The following is a 25,986-nucleotide window of genomic DNA, read 5'->3' on the forward strand; positions in this document are numbered from 1 at the left end:
GAAAGTAGAGGGAGAGAAAGATAGAAACATCAGTGATGAGAGAGAATCATTGATTGGCTGCCTCCTGCACAACCCTCCCACCCCCTACCCCCCACCCCCAGGGATTGAACCTGCAACCCCGGCATGTGCCCTGACTGGGAATCAAACTGTGACCTCCTGGTTCATAGGTCGACACTTACTGAGTCACACCAGCTGGGCCTGACTGTTCCTTTTTTATGCTGTTGAGGTTCTCACTAAGTTCATTGAGCATCCTTATAACCAGTGTTTTGAACTCTGCATCTAGTAGATTACTTGTCTTGATTTTGTCTAGTTTTTTTCCTGGAGTTTTGTTCTGTTTTATTCGGGACATGTTTCTTTGTGTCCTCATTTTGGCAGCCTCCTTGTGTTTGTTTCTATGTATTAGGTAGAGCTGCTACCTCTCCCAGGCTTGGTAGAGTGACCTACGGTAATGTAGTAGGTGTTCTGTAGGGTCAGTTGCACAGCCTCCCTGATCACAAACTGGCACTCAAGGTGTGCCACCTTTTCTCCCCCAATGTGAGCTGTATACACCTCCCTCTTGTAGTTGAGCCTTGATTGCTGTGGGCACATCGATGGCAGGGATTTAACCTCGGCCCAATCATCTGCAAGGACTGGCTGTAACCACTGACCACTGACCTCCGACCACTGTGGAGGATCAGCTGGGCAGGGACCCACCACTGCACAGAACAGGACTTACTTAGCAGGGCTTTGATGCCCACTGAGTCTGCCTCTTGAGTGCGCTGCTTGTGGAGGTGGTTGGGTGGTGGTGCTTTGACATGGTCTGAAGGTGTCCACTGAGTGGGCCTGCCAGGAGGTGCAGGCCAAGGTCAGCCACTGCCAGTGTTCTACCTGGACCACTCAGGACAAGCTATAAAGTGATCTGCAGGTGGATGCTACTTATGCTGAGCTTAGAGGTTCCCAGGAGAGACCAACCTGTGACCCAAGGCTGGCTACTGCTGCTGTCAGACCTTGGGCCTGAGGTATAGGGCATGCTGAGACCACATGCTGCTTGTTTGAGAGATTTTAGGAAAATCTAAAGCCAGCCATTCTATGGAAAAGCCATTGGAATCAGCTTAGGTGGGCCCGAAATTTGGGTGGAACAGGGCCTCAGGGGAGGGTCACAGGAAAGGAACAGTGGCCTCTTTCAGCACTTCTGTCTGGGAGAAAGCTGACAACCTTCCTCCCCGCGCCCCCCCCCCCCCCCCAGCTCTCTCCCTGATGCCAGCCAATTCAGTTCCTCCCCATATGTCTTTGATGCACTTTTCAAGCTGCTGCCCCAGCACTGGAGCTCAGAGGGAGTGAGTTCAAGTAAATTCGTATGCGGGCCCTTTAAGAGTAACTGTCTAGGACTCCAGCAGCCCTCTGTCTTACTCAGTCACAATTACTGCTGGTTTTCAAAGCCAGAAGTTATAGGGACTTTTGTTCTTGGCACTGGAACCCTGGGATACTGGGTCTGGTATGGGGCAGGGACCCCATGCTCTTCAGGGGGATCTCTGCAGCCAAGATACCCCTCCCAGTTTTATCGGCCACACTTGGGTGTGGGACCAGCTCATTCTGCAGTGTCTCGGCCCCTCTTACTAGTCTTGACGTGGCTGCTCCTTTAAATCCCTAGTTGTAGGACTTTCATTCAGCCAGATTTCAGGCAGTTCTGAATGACGGTGGTTCTGTGATTTAGTTGTAATTTTTATGTGGTTGTGGGAGGAGGTGAATACTGGGTTTACACCTACACCCCTACCCACTTCTTAATACCTGGCATCCACTAATCTGTTCTCTATTTCTATAATTCTGTCATTTTAATATTGTTGTGCAAGTGCAGTCTTACAGTAGGCAACATTTGGGGATTGGCTTTCTTCAGCATTAATTCTCTGGAGATTTATTCAAGTTCTTGTATGGAGCAAGAGTTTTGTTTTTTTGGATTGCTGAGTCATATTGCATGGTTTGGGTGCACCACAGTTTGTTGAACCACTCATCTGCTAAGGACATCTGAGTTGCTACTCTAAACATTCACTTACACATTGTTCTGTGAACATAAGTTTTCATTGCTTTGCAATAAATGCTAAGGAGTCCAGTGCTGGGTCATACAGAATTGCATATTTAGATTTTAAGAAATTGCCGAAGTCTTTTTCAGAGTGGCTGTTTCATTCTATATTGCCATTGACTGTATAAGTGATCTAGTTTCTGACATCCTCAGGATCATTTGGTATTATCACTATCATTTTATTTTAGCCATTCTGATAGGTGTATAGAGATATCTTATTGTGGTTTTAATTGTGTGGTCTTGGCATCAGAATAATACTTCATCAAGTCAATTGGAAAGTGTTACCTTCTCTTCTATTTTCTGGAGAAATTGTACAAAATTGTTAATTCTTTAAATGTTTGGTAGATTTCTCCAATAAAACCACGTGGACCTGGAGATTTATTTTTGGAAGTATTTTAATTACGAAATCAATTTTCTTAGTACTTATAAGGCTATTCAAATTATCTGTGTCATATTGGGTGAGTTTATGTTTTTCAAGGAGTTAGTCCATTTCTTTTAAGTTGTCAGATTTATATATATGACATTCTTTGTAATATTCCCTTATTATCCTTCTACTGTCTGCAGAATCTGTAGTGATATCCCATTTCATTTATGACTGGTAATTTGTGTCTACTCTCTTCTTTCTCAGTCTTCCTAGAGGTTTGTCCATTTTATTGATCTTCTCTTTGGTTTATTGACAATTTTTTCTATTCTATTTTTGTTTTTTTGACTTTTAGTATTATTTCATGCCTTCTCATTATCAGTTTATTTTGTAATGCATTAGTGCTATGAGTTTCCCTCTCAGCATTGCTTTAGTTGTGTCTAACAAATTTTGATGAGTTTATTTTCATTTTTATTTAATTCATTGTGTTTTATTTCCCTGTAGACCTTCTCTTTGACCCCTGGATTATATAGAAGTGTATTGTTTAGTTTCCAAGTGTTTAGAATATTTAAATTTGTTGTAGTTTGTTTATGGCTCATGATGTGGTCTATCTTAAACAATGTTCTATTGTCACTTTAAAAAGAATATTCTGTTGTTCATTGGAGTGTTCTATAAATGACAATTAGTTGATAGTGTTGTGGAGTTCTTCTATATCCTTGCTGATTTTCTGTCTAGTAGTTCTTTCAGCTGGTGTAGTTGTGATTTGTCAATTTCTCATTTCACTTTTATCCATTTTTGTTTTCTTTTGCAGCTCTATTATTTGTTGCATATTTATTCTAAGTTTCTAGGATAAGACCCTTGTTACCATTACTATATAATGTGCATCTTTGTCTCCGGTAATTTTCTTTCTTCCAAAGTGTACTTTATCAGATATTAACATAGGCAATGCTGCTTTTCCTTGGTGAATGTTTGCATGGTATATTTATTGTATGTAATATATATGCACTCATTACCAATATTATTGAAATAAATATATATGTGTGTGTGTGTGTGTGTGTGTGTGTGTGTGTATATATATATATATCTCCTAACTACTTTTATTATTACATTTGAAGTGAATTTCTTATAGGCAGCATATGGTTGAGTCATGCTTAATCTATTCTGTCAATCTCTAACTTTAAATTTTATGTTTTGGCCATTTTCATTTAGTGATATATGAGGCCTTAAATCTGCCATTTTGTTTGGTATTTGCTCTCTGTGTTTTTTGTTTTTCTATTTTTCTTTCCTCTTTGTTGGTTATTTGACCATGTTTGGGGATTTCATTTCTAGTTTTCTACTATTTCTCTTTGCATAGTTTTTTAAGTCATAGCTCTAAGTATGACATATATACACATAAGTGATTAACATTCTACTGCTCATTATTTTACCAGTTTTAAGTATAAAACCTTTACCTTCATTTACATCCCTTTACTCTCCTCATTTTTAATATAATTATTTAAATACTAGAGGCCCGGTGCACAGATTTGTGCACCAGTAGGGTCCCTCAGCCTGGCCTGTGGGGATCGGGCCGAAACTGGCTCTCCGACATTCCCCCAAGGGTCCCGGATTGCGAGAGGGCAGTTCTTGGGTGACGCACCCTGAAATTGGGCTCCCTTCTCTTTGGTTCTGGGTGCGTCACCCAAGAACCGCCACTGCCAAGTCAAGTCACCACAGCTCAGCAGCTCCTGCATTGAGTGTCTGCCTCCTGGCGGTCAGTGCACGTCATAGCTACCGGTCGGAGCGTCTGCCTCCTGGTGGTCATTGCATGTCATAGCTACCGGTTGGACGGTCAAACAGTTGGACAATCGCTTAGGCTTTTATATACAGGCAGTTCTCGGGTTATGTCAGACTTGACGTATGTCGTTTTGTGGTTACATTGCCATCTCCCATTTATTTATAAAAAAAGTTCTGTCATTTCGACGTATGTACATATGTGCTTTATGTTTTTTATTATTTATTTACCACAAATAAAGGTCAGGAATTGTTATCTTTCTTTTAATTTTTTTTTTAAATATATTTTATTGATATTTTTACAGAGAGGAAGGGAGAGGGATAGAAAGTTAGAAACATCGATGAGAGAGAAACATCGATCAGCTGCCTCCTGCACACCTCCTACTGGGGATGTGCCTGCAACCAAGGTACATGCCCTTGACCGGAATCGAACCTGGGACCTTTCAGTCCACAGGCCGACGCTCTATCCACTGAGCCAAACCGGTTTCGGCTCTTTTAAATTTTTTTAACTGTTTCGCTTCATTACTGCTGTGTATGTGATCCATGTGAGTGATGTAGGTGCTTACGTAGGTGGGTTCTGACTTACGGCGAAAATCGCATTACGTCGCACCGTAGGAATGGATCTCTGCTGTAACCTACTGTATATACTAGATGCCTGGTGCACGAAATTCGTGCATGGGTATGGTCCCTAGGCCTGGCTGGTGATTGAAGTGCGAGCTTCTGGAGTGGAAGGGCAGGTCCCAGTTGACCTCTGGGCCCTGGGCAGCACCTGGGCCCCCGGGGCCCCACGTGCACCCCTCCTCCTGAGTCACGGCACCTGAGTCCCCATGCAGAGATGCGGTGAGCACGGCTGGACGCTGCGGGCTGTGGTGCAATGTGGGCCTGTGGGCTGACTAATGGCGCTGCATGGAAGTTGAGCAGGCAGTGCAGTCTCTCCTGGTTGGCATCGCAGACCGGCTCCTGCGTGAAGCAATGGGGAGCCCGACCGGCCCCTGCGGTCCCAGCAGATGTGGCCCGGCTCACCTGGAAGAGGCTGCACAGGTGCGGGGTGGGCTTCTGACGGGTGTCCAGCACCTGAGCGTGGGGGCTTCCACGGTGCACAAGCCCTGGCATTCTGCGGGAGGGTAGCAGGTGAAGTGAGAGTGAGCCCGGCGGACACCCCGCATTCTCACCGCACCTCCGTCCCTGTCACCCCTGCCCCCAGGTAGCTGGCGAGAGGTCGCCACCCCTGCCTGGCGCCACAGGAGGTTGGTCGCCATGCCCCGGTGGTCAGCGTACATCATAGTGAGCGGTCAAACTCATGGTCGAACGACCGCCTGAGGGGACAATTTGCATATTAGGCTTTTATTATATAGGATAGATGTCCTGTACATACATTGAGAACTATGTCAGACAGTGTTGTAATTTTTGCTTTAACCATCTACTAGGTGTACCGGTTAATAATGCGGATTTTGTAGTCAAAGAAAACACGATAACTTCAAGAGAAACATCAAAAGTGCTTTATTCAAAGTAATGTCCATCGCTAGCTACACATTTCCCCCATCTTTCAGGTAATTTGTGGATACCATCCCTATAGAACTTTTCTTGTTTTGAGGCAAACCATTCAGAGACCCAATTTTCTACTTCATATGTTTTGAAGTGCTGCTCAGAAAGTGCGTGTGCCATCCATTGGAACAAGTGGTAATCTGAAGGATCAAGGTCCGGTGAATACAGCAGGTGGGTTAATACTTCCCAGGCAAGATCTTTTAACGTGTCTTTAACTGGTTTTGAAGTGTGTGATGGTGTGTTATCATGAAGCAAAATTACTTTGCCGTGTCTTCTGGCCCATTCTGGTCGTTTCATGATCAAAGCATGGTTCAATTTGATTATTTGTTGTTGGTAGCAATCAGTATTAACAGTTTCACCTGGTTTTAGAAGCTCATAATACACCACACATTCCTGATCCCACCAAACGCAGAGCATTGTCTCCTTTCCGAAGCGATTTGGCCTTGCAGTCGATGTTAATGGTTGACCTGGATCAACCCATGATTTTGTGCATTTGGGATTCTCAAATACACTTTTCATTGCCAGTCACAATTCGATGCAAAAAAGACTTTCTTTCGTGCTGTTGAAGCAACATTTTACTAATGACTTTTTGGTTTTCCATTTGTCTTTCATTCAGTTGATGTGGCACCCATTTTCCTTCCTTTAAAACCTTTCCCATTGCTTGTAAACAATTGGAAATATGCTCTTTTTTTGGCACGAAATTTGACATTTTTAAGCATAAAAATATCTATGATGTTAACACCTTCGGCAAATTTGACATATGAAGTTTTGAAGCTTGTTGTCAATACAACAAAATAGCATACTTATCAAATCGCATATATATCAACATATGTGTAACTCCACCTATTGAAAAAAATCCGCATTATTAACTGTACACCTAGTCTATACTAATAAAAGGGTAATAGACTAATTAGACTGGGCATCTTCCAGACATCCTTCCGGTCAAAGCCACGGTGGTGGGGGCCAAGGCAGAGGCGGTTAGGGGCAATCAGGCCGGCATGGAAGAGCAGTTAGGGTAATTAGGCTGGCAGTGGAGAGCAGTTAGGGGGATCTGGCAGGCTGGGGAGAGAGTTAGGGGGATCAGGTCGGCAGGGGAGAGCAGTTAGGGCGATCAGGGAAGGAGGGGAGGGCAGTTAGGGCTATCAGGCTGGCAGGAGAGAGCAGTTAGGGGGATCAGGCCGGCAGGGGAGGGTGGGGATCAGACCGGCAGGGGAGAGCAGTTAGGAGGATCAAGCTGGCAGGCAGAGGCGGTTAGGGGCGATCAGGCAGGCAGGGGTCCCGGATTGGAGAGGGTGCAGGCCAGGCTGAGGGACACCCCTGCCTGCTGTGTACAAATTTCATGCACCGGGCCTCTGGTATAATAATAAAAGCATAATATGCTAATTAGACCGGACAGCCGAACGACCTTCTGGACGAAGCCATGGCGGCAGGGGCCAAGGCTGAGGCAGTTAGGGGCGATCAGGCAGGCAGGCAGAGTGGTTAGGGGCAATCAGGCAGGCAGGAGAGTGGTTAGGGATGGTCAGGCAGGCAGGAGAGTGGTTAGGGGCAGTCAGGCAGGCAAAGGCAGTTAGGGGCGATCAGTAGGCAGGCAGAGTGGTTAGGGGCAATCAGGCAGGCAGGTAGGCAGGCCAGCAGTTAGGAGCCAGTGGTCCCGAATTGCAAGAGGGATGTCCAACTCCCAGTTTAGGCGCGATCCAAACTGGCAGTTGGACATTTCCTGAGGGGTCCCAGATTGCAAGAGGGTGCAGGCTGGGCTTAGGGACCCCCTCCCATGCACGAATTTCGTGCACCGGGCCTCTGGTTGTTTATAATGCTGCAACACACATAGGGGGGTGCGTATATTCTTTTGAATTAATGTTTCAGGTTTCTTTGGCTATGTCCCACAGGTGGAATCACTGGGTCAAAAAACAGTTTTGTTTTTAATTTTTTGAGGTAACTCCATGTTCTTTCCATAGTGGCTGCACCAGTGTGCATTCCACCAATAGTACATGAGGGTACCCTTCTTTTCTTCACATCCTCATGTTGTTCGTTGGTTTATTGATGATAGCCATTATGATAGGCATGAGGTGATTTCTCATTTTGGTTTTAATTTGCATCTCTCTGATGATTGGTGACATTGAGCATCTTTTCATATGTCTATTGGCCATCTGTATGTCCTCTTGGAGAAGTATCTATTCAGGTCCTTTGCCCATTTTTCAATTGGATTGTTTGTTTTCTTGGTGTTGAGTTGTATAAGTTTTTTATACATTTTGGATATTCACCCTTTATTAGATTTATCATTGGTAACTATGTTCTCCCATTCAATGCCTTTGCCCATTTTTTAATTAGCTCTTTTTTATGTTGAGTTGTATGAGTTGTATATAAATTTTGGGTATTAACCTCTTATCAGATATATCATTGATAAATATGTTCTCCTATTCTGTGGGTTGTCTTTCATTTTGTTGATGGTTTCCTTTGCTGTGCAAAAAATTTTAGTTTGATGTAGTTCCATTTGTTTATTTTTTCTTTTGTTTCCATTGCCAAAGGAGATAGAGCAGAAAAAGTATTACCTGAAAAATGTCCAAGGTTTTACTGTCTATGTCTTCTTCTAGGATTTTTATGGTATCGAGTCTTACATTTAAGTCTTTAATCCATTTTGAGTTTATTCTTGTACATGGGGAAAGAACGTGGTAGTTTAATTGTTTTTGCATGTATCTGTCCAATTTTCCCAACACCATTTATTGAATAGACTGTGTTTACCCTATTGTATGTACCTGCCTTCTTTGTCCATTTAGGTGTTGTTTTATTTCTGGACTCTGTATTGTTCCATTGAACTATATGCCTGTTGTTTTTTTTTGTGTGTGTGTTTTTATGCCAGTACCATGCTCTTTTGATTACTGTGACCTTGTAATATAGTTTGATATTGGGTAGCATGATTCTTCCAACTTTGTTCTTCTTTCGCAAGATTTCTCTGGCTATTTGAGGTTTTTTGTGGTTCCATATAAATTTTTTGATTATTTGTTCTAGTTCTGTGAAATACGCCATTGGTATTTTGATAGTTAATTTAGTTGAATCTGTAGATTGCTTTCGATAGTATGGACATTTTAACAGTGTTAATTCTCCTTATCCATGAGCACAGTATATGCTTTCATTTATTTTTAACTTCTTCAGTTTATTGCTTTGGTGTCCTACAGTTGACCAGTACAGATCTTTTACTTCCTTGGTTCTATCAGTTCCAGTAGTTTTATTGTGGGACCTTTAAGGTTCCTTGCATACAGTATCATGTCATCTGCAAATAATGACAGGTTTACCTCTTACTTTCCAATTGGATGCCTTTTATTTCTTCTTCTTGCCTGATCGCTGTGGCTAGACTACCAGTACTGTGTTGAATAAGAGTGGTGAAAGCAGATATCCCTGTCTTGTTCCTAATCTTAAAGGAAATGCTTTTAGTTTTTCCTCATTGAGTATGATGTTAGCTGTGTGTCATAAATGGCCTTTATTATGTTGCGATATGCTCCCTCTATTTGTACTTTGCTGAGAGTTTTTATCCTAAATGTGTGCTGGATTTTGTTAAATGCTTTTTCTGCATCTATTGATAGGATTATATGACTTTTATTCTGCATTGTTTATATGGTGTATCACATTAATTGATTTGTGGATATTGTACAAACCTTGCATCCCAGGAATAAATCCTACTTGATCAAGGTGTATGATCTTTTTTATGTATTGCTGGATTTGGTTTGCTAATATTTTGTTGAAGATTTTAGCATCTATGTTCATTAGGGATCTTGGCCTATAATTTTCTTTCTGTGTAGTATCTTCATCTGGTTTTGGAGTTAGGATACTCTGGCCTCATAAAATGAGCTTGGCAGTCTTCCCTCCTCTTGAGTTTTTTTGGGATAGCTTGAGAACAGTAGGTATAAGCTTTTCTTGAATTCTTGGTAAAATTCACCTGTGAAACCATCTGGTCCAGGAGTTTTGTTTGTTGGAAGTTTTTTGATTACTGCTTTAATTTCATTAATTGTAATCGGTCTGTTCAGATTTTCTTTTTCTTCTTGATTCAGTTTTGGGAGATTGTATGTTTCTAGGAATTTAACCATTTCTACCAGATTGTCCAATTTGTTGGCATATAGTTGTTCATAATATTTTCTTAAAATCTTTTGTATACCTTTGGTGTCAGTTGTTGCTTCTCTTTCATTTCTGATTTTATCTTTCAACTCTTTGTTTTCTTGATGAGTGTGCTTAAAGGTCTGTCAATCTTGTTTTTCTTTTCAAAGAACTGGCTCTTGATTTTATTGGAAACATTTTTTTATTGGCATATAATTGACATACAATATCTTATTAGTTTCAGATGCACACTACAGTCAATCCCTGTTTCTCAAATGTCTCCCATCTTGAACAGTTAGGTTCTGGACCAAGTTGTTCACAGAAAAAAATACCTCGGTTGTTGATCAAACCTTCAGTTTTCCACCTGACAGACAATTCTTTTATGCTGATACCTCAGCATGACAGAAAGTATCTCTCAGGGAACAGAGGCGAGAATGCTTTTGTTGATAGAAATCTATGATTAGTACAATTTTTAAAAAAGAAACCATCAAGAGTGCTAATGTTACTAAGGGTGTGAAAGTGTTCACAAAACAATCACAGACAATTGAATAGGTAGAAAAACTGTTGTTGAGCGGATAAAAGGAAAAGCTGTTAGCCAGTGATACCATTTCCCAGGCAGTGATATATGAAAAAATTGTTTAAAGCTAGTAGGGGGTGGTTTTATAAATCTAAGAAGTGTTTATTTCTAGATCAAACAGTACATTAGATGTTCTGTATTTAAGAAAGGTTAAAACAAGGAATAAGTTGAGGGTCTGAAATGTATTAATTCAATTTACATTATTTCTAATGGGAAAAAATGATTCTGTTTTCGAACAAATTGCTTCTCAAACAGCCTTTTGGAACAAATTAAGTTCAAGAACTGAGGTTCCACTGTATAGTGATTTGATACTTGTATATGTACATATGAAATGATCCCCTAGTAAGTCTAATTACCATCTGTCACCATACAAAGTTATTACAGTATTATCCCTATATTGTACATCACATCCCCATTGATTTATTTAAATTTTTATGATGGGAAATTTGTACTTCTTAATCTCCTTCACCAATTTTCCCCAGCTCCCTGAATGGGTACTCCACGCCCTCTGGTAATCACCAGTTTGTTTCCTCTATCTATGAGTGTGTTTCTGCTTTGATTTTTGGGGGTTTATTTGTGTGTGTGTGTTTTTAGTTCCACATATAAGTGCAGTTATATTGAAACCAAAATGTGGGGTGTTTGAGTCCGAGTTCGTTGTCTCCAGAAATTGAAGAATGAAGCCACAGACAAAAAACGATTAGTGGAACTGAAGTTTTTTGGGAGAAAACAGTCCTGGAAAAGGTGCAGCAGGGGTTCCAGAGCAGCCAGCGTCCAGGCTTCCTTTCCATGTGACAGTCAGGTGTTAAAGTCTATTAGTCCATGTGTAGAGTCCCAGTGGCCATCAGCCATGTGGGCACAGGGGTGTGCTCCCCACACAGGAACATCAAGAACCCATTGTGCCCTGAGGGAGGCAAGAGGGAGTGCACGCTTTTTAATTGAGGGGGTGGATACAGCCTTGCTAGCTCCTGATTGGTCTTTTCAAAGAATTCTGCTTAGCAATATCCTTGGGATTGGTTTATATGCCTCGCTGCCTTATGATTGGTTATTTGCATGCTGCCTGTCTTAGCAATAACCATACATTTTAAAGTTCATGCCTCTCTCAGGCGCCTGTCCTTCCCTGCCCAATTGGGGTGTCTTTGTAACCCTGCCTAGTTGGATTCCTGGTTTTACGTCCTCCTCCCATGGTCCCGATTCTGACTACCTAGCTTCCTCTGTCTCCTCAAAGTGGTATTTATCTTTCTCTGTCTGACTTTTTTCACTCAGCATAATATTCTTTAATATTTCATTCTTTTTATACCGAGTGATATTCCATTGTATATTTGTACCACAACTTTTTTATCTACTTGTCTACTAATGGGCACTTGGGGTGCTTTCATATCTTGGCTATTGTAAATAATGCTGCAATGAACATAACGGTGCATATGTCTTTTGAATTATTGTTTACATTTTCTTTGGATAAATACCCAGAAGTAAAATCGCTGGATCATTTAATAGGTCTCTTTTCTGTTTTTGGAGGAAATATTTTCGCCATGATTGCTCTAAAGTTATCAGAAGTCCTGACATCCCTATCACCTCAGGATTGACATTTGTTAGCTGTTTTCTTTCATTCTGTTTAAGACTCCTGGTTCTTGGTAGGACAAGTGATAGTTGACTGAAAGCTGGACATTTTCATATTATGCTGTATTCTTTTATGCTTTATTTCAACAACTGTTTTCACTGGCTTTCTCTGACACTCTTCTAGCAGGAATGGGGGCACGGCTGCCTCACTGTTGCCAGGCGGAGGTCCCCCTGAGCCTCTGTTGACCCTGAGGGGTGTTTTCTCGCCCTCAGTCTCCTGTGCTTCCTCTGATACAGGCCACATTCAGGAGAGAGAAGTTGCCCCTAACGGCAGGGTGGGTGGGACTTGGCACGCTCTCCATTGTCTCACTGACACCACAGTTGGAGCCCCTTATTACCCGTTGGCATAGATCAATGTCTCAGCTCCCTTATCCAGCACCACCTGGGGATGTTGAGGTGCCTTGCTATAGTCTCACCAGGCTCAGAGGCTAAGCCCTCCCCCTCAGCATCTGCTGGTTCGGTGGGGTGGGCCCCAGTATTCCTGTGGTGTGGCTGCAATGGAGCTGTTATTGTCGGTTGGGAACCCTCTTTCCTCTCCCTTTGGCTACAGAACACAGGCTTCTGTTAGAGTTTTTCTGTCTGTGTCCATGGCATTTCCAGGTGGCCAACTTCATCAGCCTTCAGACTGGGAAATCCAGGAAACTGGTGTCATGCCATTTCTCAGGTCCCTAGCTGGTCTGACTTTTCTCTCCATCTTTCAGTCTTCTTAGACTTATTTTATATATAATGTTAGGGGTTTGGTTGCACCTAGTCAGAAAAATAGGGAAAATGTGTCTACTTCATCTTCCCAGACGTAGAAATCTTGCATATACTTTTAATTAATATACAACTTACTTTAAAAATATATTTCCTCCTAATGAGCCCAGTTTAGAAGATCTCATGGAAGTTTAATCTGCAAGTTTCAGAATTCTACCCGGTAATGTGGATAGTCAGCTCTCCAGGATTGCTTCTCTTGCGTGTGGCATTCCAACCAGAGGTGCCGCTGTGGTGAAGTGCGAGTGTTCATGCATTTCTTAGAGAGCGTTGCTGAGAGTAAACCAAGAGCCCATGCACAATAAGGCCTTAGCATGCTGAAGCCGAGGTGAAAATACGGAAGAGTGCTGCTTAGAACAGAACCAGGATGTAGTTTCGTGGAAAGCACTTGCAGGGGGAAGTGCAAACAGTGATGTATAAGTGTTCAGGTGTGCTTTATTTATTTGTCATGTTCACATTAACAAGTGAATGTAGGTCACCTGCTCACATGCTAAGAATATTGACAAGGCCCTTTAAACCCCAGTTTGGTTGTACTCTTCCTTACAGAGATAGAGCTGCCTGCTTTGCTATTCAGAAAGGATTACAGGCATCACGTAGTAACATTAAGTTATTTGAGCATAATGATATGGCTGACCTGGAGCGACTGCTAAAAGAACAAGAGATCGAAGATCAAAAGGTAGGATTCTTTTGAAGAAAATTATGCAGTTCTTTTGTACTCTCTAACCAGCTAAATTATATATGAAATGATAATTTGTCATAAAAACTTGCCTGTGGATCACATTTGGATATTAAGGATGTTCCTGCTTATTAAGTGTACTTCATGTTGTAGAGCCAAGTCTGATGTAATTGCCTCATTACTGCCAAAATTATATATGGCAAATTTGGGGAAGGTAATCAGGCAGCTTTCTAAAAAGGAGAGAGAGCAGAGCTGGTTTGGCTCAGTGGATAGGGTGTCGGCCTGCGGACTGGCGGGTCCCAGGTTCTGTTCCGGTCCAGGGCACATGCCAGGGTTGCAGGCTCGATCCCCAGGAGGGGGCGTGCAGGAGGCAGCCAATCAATGTCTCATCATTAATATTTCTCTCCCCCTCCCCCTCCTCCTCCCTCTCCTTCTCTCCCTCTCCTTCCCTTCCTCTCTGAAAGCAATAAAAATATTAAAATTTTTTAAAAAGAAAAACAGCCTGCACTGTGGGCGGGGGTGTATACTTTCAGCTCTGCAGGAATAGCTCCAGGTTCACTAGGGTGTTCACGAAATGTACCAGTTGGATTCAAAATAGATTAATTCATATTAGAATCAGTTAAGTGGAAGAAACAATAACATCAGATCTGAATTTACAAATTTATGAACAAAGTGAGACTCTTTCTCCCCACCCCACCGTCATGTGCCTCTGAGCAGCTGCTACCTGTGAGAAACAACAGCCCCAAAGTGGGTTTCCTGCTTTCTTGCCACCCATTTACCCTTTTCTTCCCCTTGAGGGAATGGTCTTGTTCCTCCGTGTTCCCAGGGGAGTGTGGCAGAGGAAATGTGTTCAGAGCATCACTGTTAGAATTATCATTTATTTTCTTCTGATGATGTGAATGAAGAAAGTAGCTCTGGTCTGCGATTCTATGGGAAACGTTATGTATAGACTAAACTAGGAACCTGGTCACCACAGCCTGTCTCAGTGTCACTTCCAAGAGGACTGTTAAAAATGCCCATCACATTCCTCATTTTTGTGTCAATTTTTGTTTTTATTTTTATTTTTTAAAAATATATTTTATTGATTTTTTTTTACAGAGAGGAAGGGAGAGGGATAGAGAGTTAGAAACATTGTTGAGAGAGAAACATCAATCAGCTGCCTCCTGCACACTTCCTACTAGGTATATGCCTGCAACCAAGGTACATGCCTTTGATCGAAATTGAACCTGGGACCCTTGAGTCTGCAGGCCGACACTCTATCCACTGAGCCAAACCGGTTAGGGCCTATTTTACTGAGCCAAACCGGTTAGGGCCAATTTTTGTGTGTGTGTGTGTGTTTTTTAATATTTGCATTATTCCTCTAGGATTCTGTTTTCTTTGTTAGGAGACAGCAGTTCTTACTGAGTACATAGACTCTCTGATAAACTTCCTCTGTGATGCATGTGTTGTAGCAGTACAACTAGGAAATCTCTCTTTTTTTTTAAATATACTTTTTAGTGATTTCAGAGAGGAAGGGAAAGGGAGAGAGAGAAAGAAACATCAATGATGAGAATCATTGATGGGCTGCCCCTTGCACGGCCCCTACTGGGGAATGAGCCCACAACTGGGGCATGTGGCATGTGCCCTGACCAGGATTAGAACCGTGACCTCCTGGTTCATAGGTCAACCCTCAGCCACTGACCCACACCGGCTGGGCACAACTAGGAAATCTTAACATTGAAACTATTCCATTGATTACTTTCTACAAATCATAAAAAGATGTCCCTTGTTCTGACGAGGAATATGAAAGATGTCCTTTGTTCTCCCTAGTAATAGCACGCTACCAGACTGAAGAACATTGCCTTGGGGAATATGGCCAATGACCAGTCTGCTGTATAGAGTTTATTTTGCCAAATTAGTATTGTACAAATCTGGAAAACATGATATTCAAGTTTCTGTGTGTGTGTGTGTGTGTGTGTGTGTGTGTGTGTGTGTGTGTGTGTTTTACCAGATTTATTTTACTTGTGAACTTTTTTTATAATAACAAAAAATAAAATTATCTCGAAAATGTATTTCCATGTTATAGTTTTTACTAATTAATTTATACTGTGTTTTCCTGCCAAGAGTAGGTTTTCTAAATTACTCTACATTTTTATTTTTAAATAGGATTCTTTTTCAGTTTTATATAAATACTAAATTTTTGAATATTTTCTACTTAGATGCTTATCTTTTCTTTGAAACTGAATTAAAATATTATAGTGTAGTCCAGGTATGGATCAAATTTTTGGGGGGTGGTGTTAATTTCCCAAGATGTTTCTTGTTCCTTTTCCTACAGGGTTTTCTTGTCACATGTTCTTTAAAAATAAATAAATACACTGAGTGGCCAGATTATTATGATCTCAGAACGCATAATAATCTGGCTACTTGGTATATGTATGAATTCAGTGGATGCCTGAATATATGCATGAATTCATGCATGGGTGGGGTCCTGCCAGCCTGGCCAGGGGGAGGGGACATGGGCAGTTGGCCGGCCTGCCTGCTGGTCGAACTCCTGGTCAAGGGGACAATTTGCATATTAGCCTTTTATTATATAGGATATACACTGAGTGGCCAGATTATTATGCATTCAGAGATCATCATAATCTGGCCACTCAGTGTAAATCAAGGATAGTAGATAAAAACAGCATTTTATGGAAGAAATACAAATAACTGAGCATGTGAAAAATAATCTGGCTTCACTAATAATTAGAGAAAGTAGGATAGCAGTTTTGGCCTGCCCAATTAGGGAACATTTTTTAATCATAATAATCAGTGTCAACACAGATATGTGTGATGAGACAGAGGGCCCTCTGGGAACCCTGGGGGTTTCATTGGCACAGCCTTTAGACACAGTTACATTCCAGTATTCTTAAGTAGCTGTACCCTTGGAACTGGGATCTGGGGTGCTATTATTAGAAGATAATCAGAAGTGGTGTCAGAAATTGAAAGATATTTACGATTCTATGTAAAAAAGCAAAACGAGGGAAACAGCCTAAATGGAACACTGGGAGAATTGTTAATTTATTGTAAACCTACAAGGTAGAATATTATTTCTCCCCTAAAATCATGTTTTAAATAATATTAAATAATGTGGAAATGCTCATAACATACTATATAATAAAAGGTTAATATGCAAATTGACCGAACTGCAGAATGATCGGTCACTATGATGTGCACTGACCACCAGGGGGCAGATGCTCAACACAGGAGCTGCCCCTGGTGGTCAGTGTGCTCCCACAAGGGGAGTGCCGCTCAGCCAGAAGCCCTGAGCCTGGCTCATGGCTGGCAAGTGCAGCAGCTCCATGGCAGCACTAAGGATGTCCAACTGATGGCTTAGGCCTGCTCCGTGGGGAGCGGGCCTAAGCCGACAGGCAGACATCCCCTGAGGGCTCCCGAACTGTGAGAGGGCGCAAGCCAGGCCGAGGGACACCCCCCCGCTCAGTGCATGAATGTCATGCACCAGGCCTCTAGTCCATACATAAAAGCCTAAGCAACCGCCCAACTGGCCAGTAGCTATGGTGTACACTGACCATCGGGGGCAGATGCTCAGCGCAGGAGCTGCTGAGCGATAGCAGCTTTGCAGAGTGCCCTCTTGCACTACGGGACCCCTCAGGGGATGTTGGACTGCCGGTTTTGGCCTGATTCCCACAGGCCAGGCTGAGGGACCCCACCTGCCAGAGGGACCCTGCTCACTCTGCAGATGCCCTTCATGTCCCAGTGCCGCCCCAGGTGTGGCCAGCCTGGGAGGGACCACAGGAGGTTGGCTCCAGGGTGTGTCTGGCCCGTCTTGCCCTGTCCCGCCCTGCTGGACACCTTCTAATTAATTTCCTTTCAATGTACATGAATCTGTGCACCAGGCCTCTAGTAATATCATAAAATCCATGTCCTAAAACTATTGCAGTAAAATCCTGATTTGAATAATGTAATTTCTAAAGATATTAGAGGCCCTGTGCACAAAATTTGTGCACTTTGGGCGGGGGTCCCTCAGCCCAGCCTGCAGCGTCTTGCAGTCCGGGAGCCCTCGGGGGATGTCTGACTGACGGCTTAGTGCTGCCACAGAGCCGCTGTGCTCACCAGTCATGAGCCCGGCTCAGGGCTTCTGGCTGAGTGGCGCTCCCCCTGTGGGAGCACACTGACTATCAGAGGGCAGCTCCTGCATTGAGTGTCTGCCCCCTGGTGGTCAGTGTGCATTACAGCAACTGGTAATTCCGCAGTTCAGTCGATTTGCATATTAGCCTTTTATTATATAGGATACTTTTTACAAGAAAGACAAAAGTTATTAATGTGTGGTTGTGAAGAGTGAATTTGTTAAATTGTTTTTTGTACTTTTTTTTATTTCCTAAGAGTTTTACATTGAATATTTTCAAATCCTAAATAAGCTACTTGGTTTTTAAAAGGCAGGGAGAGGCAGGATGCCCCCATGTCTTCACCTAGGACCCCCAGCAGGCCTGTGGCCTTGAAGTTTGTGTTAATGGCAGAATAGAGATGACCAAGCAAACTCAGTGGTGGATACTTCAGATACTGTGACAACTTTCGGAGTGTCCCAGCCTTGGGTTCTAAACACCCCTTAAAGCAGATCTCTGGCATTGGAGTTTTAGATATCAATCAGACAGAAGCTTAGAGGCAAGAAACTTTGAGTAGGAAGGTTGTGGTAAACTGTCTGTGGGTCTCAAGAGTTTTCAGCCTGGCACGTAGGAAGCATCTACACATTTGGCAGAGGGACTTGGAATCACTGGGGGGCAGGGCAGGTATGTGCTGTCTGAAAAAAATTCCTCCACACCACTACCTTCCAACGTCACTGGATGAGGTCATAGTCAGGTTTCCCTGACACTGTAGTGTGGAGTAAGGAAAGGGGTTTCATCCGTTTTTTGGTAAATGAAGTATAAAGCAGGCTTTGTCTGTGTTTTTATTATGGAAAATTCTGGGCACTTTCAAAGGGAACAAAATAATATAATGAAGTCCTTATACTGTTCTCCCAGCTTGTTATCAACATTCTGCCATTCTTTTATCCTCTGAACCACAATCTAATTCCCCACTATGTCTCTATGATGATGATTGATATTGTTATAGTTTATATTTTAGGTAAAATTTACAGATACTGAAACACACAAATCCTAGCCTTTTTACCAATGGTTACCATATAACCCAAGTATCATGGCCTCTATCATGACATCAAACATCCTGTCATCCCAGAAAGTTCCCTGGGCACCTTCCCAGTCATTCTGAGCTTGGAGAAATTTGTTTGTGTAATAATATTCTCAGAGTGCCTCAACCGCGCGCACGTGTGTGTGTGTGTGTGTGTGTGTGTGTGTGTGTGTGTGTGTGTGTGTGTGTCAGGTCTCCTAGTTGATTGCAGGAGCTGAAAACCATGTCTGAGAGGAGAAAGCACTGTTCTTCCTCTCATAGTAGCACCATCTCAAATGTGATGAATAAATCTTGTAAGCGATATTTGTATTTGGAGTTACTAAAATTTTAAATGTCTGTGGTTTTCTTTTAAAGAATCCTCGCAAGGCACGTGTAACTCGACGTTTCATTGTAGTCGAAGGCTTGTACATGAATACTGGCACCATTTGTCCCCTTCCAGAATTGGTAAGCAACCATGACTGCATTATCCTAGTATTTGGACTCTTTGGCAGTTTGCCTTTTGTTTATGACCACTTTTAATGTATAACATCCACACTGCTCTGCACAATAAGGTCACAAGCATACTCTAATCATACCAGGGAACTAGAGTAGCATGGAATGCCTACCCTGGCCTTTAAAGAGTTATCTAGACTCACCTTTTTAAAACCAACTTCATCAAGGTGTAATCCTATATGATAAAAGCCTAATATGCTAAGTGTCTGATCATTTGTTTGACCAGTCGCTATGACATGCACTGACCACCAGGAGCAGATGCTCCGACCAGTAGGTTACCTTGCTGCTGGGGTCCAGCCAATCAGGACTGGGTGAGACGGGCCAAACACGCCCTGGAGCCAACCTCCTCTGGTCCCTCCCCGGCCAACCAATCTCTGTCGGTCCCTCCCCAGCCTCTAAAATATTTCTTCTGCCCTAACTGGTTTGGCTCAGTGGATAGAGCATCAGCCTGCGGACTGAAGGGTCCCAGGTTTGATTCCGGTCAAGGGCACATCCCCAATGGGGGTTGTGCAGGAGGCAGCTGATCGATGTTTCTCGCTCATTAATGTTTCTAACTCTTTATCCCTCTCCCTTCCTCTCTGTAAAAAAATCAATAAAAATATTTAAAAATAAATAAATAAAATAAAATATTTCTTCTAATTAATTGCCTTTCAATGTGCATGAAAATGTGCACCAGGCCTCTAGTTGACATATAATAAAATACAGAGAAAATGTTCAGTCTCGTTTTGACAGGTGTATACACTCCTATCACTGCCCCCATAGTTGAGATACAGATCTATTACTCTGGAATGTTCCCTCACGCCCCTTCCTCATCAGTACACCCAAACCTGGCCCAAGGCCACTTTTGTTCCTATAGTTTTGCCTTTTGTGTAGCACTTCATCTAAATAAAATAATATGGTATGTATTTTGTAAAACTTAGCTTTTTTTTTTTTTTTTAATATATTTTATTGATTTTTTACAGAGAGGAAGGGAGAGGGAGAGAGAGCGAGAGCCAGAAACATCAATGAGAGAGAAACATCCATCAGCTGCCTCTTGCACACCTCCTACTGGATGTGCCCGCAACCAAAGTACATGCCCCCGACCGGAATCGAACCTGGGACCCTTCAGTCCGCAGGCCGATGCTCTATCCACTGAGCCAAACCGGTCAGGGCAAAAACTTAGCTTTTTAACATGGAAAGTAATATACTGTTTTTAGAAATCATGACTATTGAGATTTTTTAAAATTGAGGTGAAATTTACATAACAGAATTAGCTGCTTTTTTTTTTCAACTTCCAGTATCATTTTTAGTTTTTCAATTTTACTGAAATGAGAATTCACACTTACGAATACTGAGGAAGTTTAAAGAACCTAAAATGAGGCTTAAATAGTATTGAGCACTGTCTTGCTACAGTTAATGTTATCCAGATTCTAGGAAAAATAAATGATACTGGAAGTTGGTTAAATTAGCTAAAGTATCCAACTTAGTGGCATTTAGTACATGCACAGTGTGTGCACCTTCAATTCTCTCCTTCTAATTACTTGTCATCGCTCCCAGAGAAGGCCTGTGCCATCACACAGTCACTACTCATTCCCCCTCCCTCAGCCCTGAACAACCACCAGTCTGCTTTCTGTGTGGGTTTACTTATTCTGGGTATGGAATCATCCTAATATATATCAGGTACAGTAGTCCCCCCTTATCTGCATGGGTCACCTTCCAAGACCCTCAGTGGATGCCTGAAACTGCAGATGGTATATGTTTTCCCTATAAATGCATATCCTCCTATATAATAAAGAGGTAATATGCAAATTGGCCCTCATACCCTCACAAGATGGCTGTCCCCCACATTGTCACAAGATGGTCAGCAGGGGAGGGCAGTTTGCGGGGGGGGGGGGGGGACCAGGCCTGCAGGGGAGGGCAGTTGGGGGCAATTGGGCTGGCAGGGGAGGGCAGGGGTGGGGGCGATCGGGCTGGCAGGGGAGCAGTTAGGTGTCAGTCAGGCTGGCAGGGAGCGATTAGGGAGTGATCAGGCTGACAGGCAGAAGCGGGTTAGGGGCAATCAGGCAAGCAGGCTGGCGAGTGGTTAGGAGCCAGCAGTCCTGGATTGTAAGAGGGATGTCCGACAGCCAGTTTAAGCCCGATCCTGCAGGGGTCCTAGATTGAAGAGGGTGCAGGCTGGGCTGAGGGACACCCCCCCCCCGCCCCATGCACGAATTTCGTGCACCAGGCCTCTAGTATACGATAAAGAGTAATTTACAAATTAGGCACAGAAATGGTTAACAACTAATGATAAAATTGGACAATTATAACAGTCCTATATAATAAAAGCCTAATATGCTAAGTGTCCGGTCATCCAGTTGTCTGTTCAACCAATCAAAGGGTAATATGCTAATGATATGCTAAGGCTGCTTAACTGCTTGCTATGATGTGCACTGACCACCAGGGGGCAGATGCTCTGACTGGTAGGTTAGTTTGCTGCTGGGGTCTGGCCATTCGGGACTGAGCAAGATGGGCCGGACACACCCTGGAGCCCTCCCGTGGTCCTTCCCCAGCTGGTCAACCTCCTGCGTCCCTCCCTGGCCCCGATTGTGCACTGGTGGGATTCCTCAGCCTGGCCTGCGCCCTCTCATAATCTGAGCTGAAGGACCTCCACCTCAAGCGCACGAATTTCATGCACCAGGCCTCTAGTATTCTATAATAAAAGTTACATGAATGTGGTCACTTGTTTCAGGGATCCCTGGCTGAAGTTTTCATGGAGCAGCATGTTGCCATCAATTGGAACATGTTTTCTGTTCAAGTCTTCCACCTGCAAATTTAACGTATTTTCTGTCTTAACTAAGCACTTACACACTGTGGCCGTAAGTTTTGCAGTTTGAGATGCAATAGCAAAACTAGCATAGATTTCTTTCTTTTAAATCCTCACTCATTTTCCCATTGATTTTTTTTTTTTTTTTTTAGGGAGAGTGAAAGAGAGAGGAAAAGATAAAGAGAAACATCGATGTGAGAGAAACATCGATTGGTTGCCTCCTGCACGTGCCCAGGCCAGGGAGGAGCCTGCAACCGAGGTATTTGCCCTTGACCGGAATCGAACCCGGGACCTTTCAGTCTGCGGACTGATGTCCTATCCACTGAACCAAACTGGCTAGGGCAGTGGTCGGCAAACCGCGACTCGCGAGCCACATGTGGCTCTTTGGCCCCTTGAGTGTGGCTGTTCCACAAAATACCACGGCCTGGGCGAGTCTATTTTGAAGAAGTGGCGTTAGAAGAAGTTTAAGTTTAAAAAATTTGGCTCTCAAAAGAAATTTCAATCGTTGTACTGTTGATATTTGGCTCTGTTGACTAATGAGTTTGCCGACCACTGGGCTAGGGCATCTTTTTCTTCCTTCACAAATTCACAGATAGAAGATCATAGATCTTAGCAATCTAAGCATATGATTTTTTTTCCTAAAGTCAAGAGCTTTCACTATTTCACATAAAGGAAGCGCTTTACCGTTTCTCTTTGGCCTGTCACGATAGTCAGCACCACTGCTCTAGCACTGCGGGGCACAAGCACTGCGACACCTCCACAGTCGATTCGGTAACAGATGGCTGCTGCGTGTCCAATACTACATGGGCACCCTGGACAAAGGATGGTGCATGTCCTGGGCAGGCGGAGGGTGGTGCGAGACTTCACCACACTACTCAGGAAGGCACGGACTGTTTATTGAATTGTTTATTTCTGGGTCTTTCTAGTTAATCTGTTCAGACCACAGTTGACTGTGGGTGATGAAACCATGAAATGTAAACTAAGCTGAGAGGAGACTATTCACCACATGACCTTGGTGTGTGGCTTCATTCCCTGAGTTCCATGTTCTCCTAGTCCTTCCACTTGTGGCATGGACCAGCACTTCATTCCTCCATAGTGCTAAGTAACACTGCAGTCCATGGATACACTGCATTTTGTTTTTCTGCTGATGAGTATTTGGGTTGCTTCCACCTTCTGGCTATTGTGAATAGTGCTGCTATGAACATTTGTGTACAAGTATTTGTTTGAATCCACTTTCAGAATTTGTGTCCAAATGTGTAGCCATGTAATTGCTAGATCACATGGTAGTTTTATGTTTAACTTACTGAGGAACAGTGGCTGTACTATGCTATTAATATGGTATATTACGTTGATTGATTTTCCTGTGTTGAACCACCCTTGCATTTGACCATGGAAATTCGAATCTATGAGTCCATCACTTTGAATAAGGGTTTCATAGCTTATTTTTGAAGTTTTTGCTATGTTTTGAGGAAATACAGGTACATCCTAAATATCAATGGAAGTTTTATCTTTGTTTTCCTCTCCTTGTTTTCATGAGTATCAAAGACTGATAGAATAATGAGGGGGACAAGGGGCCAGAAGAGGTTAGAACGTCTGTTGTAGGACTAGGATCCCAGAGCAGTGCAGATGGGCAAGTGTCAGCCAGCATGGAAGCAAGACCACAAGTGCAGGGAGAGGTCAGGATGTGCCAGGACAGAGTACAGAAAGGTTACAGGACACAAAATAGGGTTTGACTGTGGGATTCCTCTTTCACTGATTTGTTTATTTGCGTACCAGTACTGTCATAATGTTATTAAACTAGGGGCCTAGTGCATGAATTTGTACACCTTGAAAGAAACTGTGGACCATGAGGCTGCAGTGGGCACGGGTGAGTCTCGGCCCATCCTCCGGGCCCCTGCCTGGCCCTTCCTGTTGCAGCCCCTGGTCCCCTCTCTGCCTGCAGCCCTGCTCCCCTCTCTGCCAGCAGCCCTGCTCGCACTACCGCCGCTCCCATGCGCTGATGGTGTCAGCCCAGCTCACACCCGTTGTTGGCACGGAGCGATTGAGGCTGGTGCCAGCAGCGGGGGTGAGCAGCAGCTGCTGCCCCGATCGCCCCTCAGGAGCAGGGGGAGGTGGAGAAGCCCTCAGGGGTGATCAGGGCTGGCAGCCGCCGCTCACACCTGCTGATGGAGCTGTGCGACCGGGACCGGTGCCCGGTGCCAGCAATTGGTGGGAGCGACGGCTCCAGCACTAGCAGCAGGTGCAAGAGGCGGCTGCGGGCCCCAATCGCCTCTCAGGAGTATGGGGAGGTGGATAAGCCCTGAGGGTCAATCAGGGCCGGTGCCGGCAATGGGTGCGAGTGGCAGCTCCGGTGCCGGCAGCAGGTGTAAGTGCCCGGCGGGACCGCGGTGTGCGGGAGCATAGAATTTTCAGTAACTACCAGAGGCTTGCCCTGATGACAGCGACCGGTGCCCCGCCTTGGTCTGGCGCTCCCACTCACCTGCTCCACCATCCCACCACAGCCAACACCTGCCATGTTCTGCGCGTGCCCCCTGGGGGTCAGCGCACGTCATAGCGACTGTTTGTTTGGTTGTTCCACTGTTTGGTCTATTTGCATATTAGCCTTTTATTATATAGGATATACTCTAAAATGAGATTTTTAGAAACTTTCTCATTCATATCAATGAATGGAAAAGAGTGTTGAAAAGATGTAATTCTCCCCAAATAAGTTTATTAATTTTTAATTAAAATCCAGCAAAAAGCTCAGTGCCCACCACCCCCCCCCCCCGAATTTGATATTGATTAGCAAGATTAGCCAATAAAATCTGGATTGAAAAATAAATTATCACCCAGGCCAGAGTGGCTGAGTTGGTTGGACGTCAAGTCGTCCCGTGCACTACAAGATTCTGGTTCAGTTTCTGGTCAGGGCACATGCCTGCCTATTTGATCCCCGGTCAGGCCACCAAAAGGCAAAGGCAACCAATCTCTCTCTCTCTCTCTCTCTCCCTTTCCCCCTCTCCCTCCCTCCTTCCCTTTTCCTCTCTCTCTAAAAATCAATAAAATGTTTAAAAAAAATAAAAATCAATAAATTATCTGTGACTTGGGACACATTTTATACATTATTCCTATAGTTTTAATGTAAAAAGATCTTTTATTTTTTTTAAATCTGTTTTTATTGATTTGAGAGAGAGAAGAAGTGAGAGGGAGATAGAGAGAAACATCGATCGGCTGCCTCCTGCACACTCTTTATTGGGGGGTTAAGCCCATAACCTGGGCATGTGCCCTGACTGGGAATCGAACCTGTGATCTCCTGGTGCATGGGACAACGCTCACCAAATTGAGCCACACTGGCCAGACAGTGCAAAAATATCTCAAAATTAAATCTTTAGTAATCAAAATACATGAGTCATGGGAATATTTGAGAGGTCAAACTTCTCATATCATATATATAAAAATTTAGTGGTTAATAATCGCTGTATTTTAATTCAGTTGTGAAATTGATCCTGTACATATCATATGGGGTAATTAAACTCTAGGGCAGTGGTTCTCAACCTTTCTAATGCCGCGACCCTTTAATACAGTTCCTCATCTTGTGGTGACCCCCAACCATAAAATTGTTTTTGTTGCTACTTCATAACTGTAATTTTGCTACTGTTAGGAATCGTAATGTAAATATCTGTGTTTTCCGATGGTCTCTTAGGTGACCCTGCTGCGGTTCTCAACCTGTGGGTCGCACCCACAGGTTGAGAACCACTGCTGTAGAGCCTAAGACCATCGGAAAACACAGATATTTACATTACGATTCCTAACAGTAGCAAAATTACAGTTATGAAGTAGCAACAAAAACAATTTTATGGTTGGGGGTCACCACAACATGAGGAACTGTATTAAAGGGTCACGGCATTAGAAAGGTTGATAAACCACTGCTCTAGGGGATAAAAACAAACCTATAAACACCTAATCAATGGATACAGACAATAGGTGGGTGAGAGCATGAGTGGGGGGGGGGAAATGGGGGGATAAGGATGCATGTAATAACTTAATCAATAAAGAAATTTAAAAAAACACCTATAAACAAACATGCACATGTCCAACTTCCCACAGTGTAAACAAAACTATAAAAGAC

At 43.4% G+C, this 25,986-nt stretch overlaps 1 protein-coding gene across 3 annotated transcripts in view; it reads left to right on the plus strand.

Moving 5' to 3' along the window:
• The window catches only part of SPTLC1 (serine palmitoyltransferase long chain base subunit 1), an 87,553-nt gene that overhangs the window by 41,532 nt on the left and 20,035 nt on the right, over positions 1 to 25,986 (plus strand). For 2 of the 3 annotated variants that reach the window (XM_080670701.1, XM_080670702.1), the window contains exons 7-8: positions 13,312 to 13,441; positions 18,959 to 19,048. In XM_080670701.1, the coding sequence (XP_080526827.1) occupies positions 13,312 to 13,441; positions 18,959 to 19,048 (220 nt within the window). The remainder of the gene's footprint in view (positions 1 to 13,311; positions 13,442 to 18,958; positions 19,049 to 25,986) is intronic. The other variant, XR_013960713.1, reaches the window with a different exon arrangement.

Source organism: Plecotus auritus (genome assembly GCF_963455305.1).
Source record: "Plecotus auritus genome assembly, chromosome: 5".
NCBI classification, from domain to species: Eukaryota; Metazoa; Chordata; class Mammalia; order Chiroptera; family Vespertilionidae; genus Plecotus; species Plecotus auritus.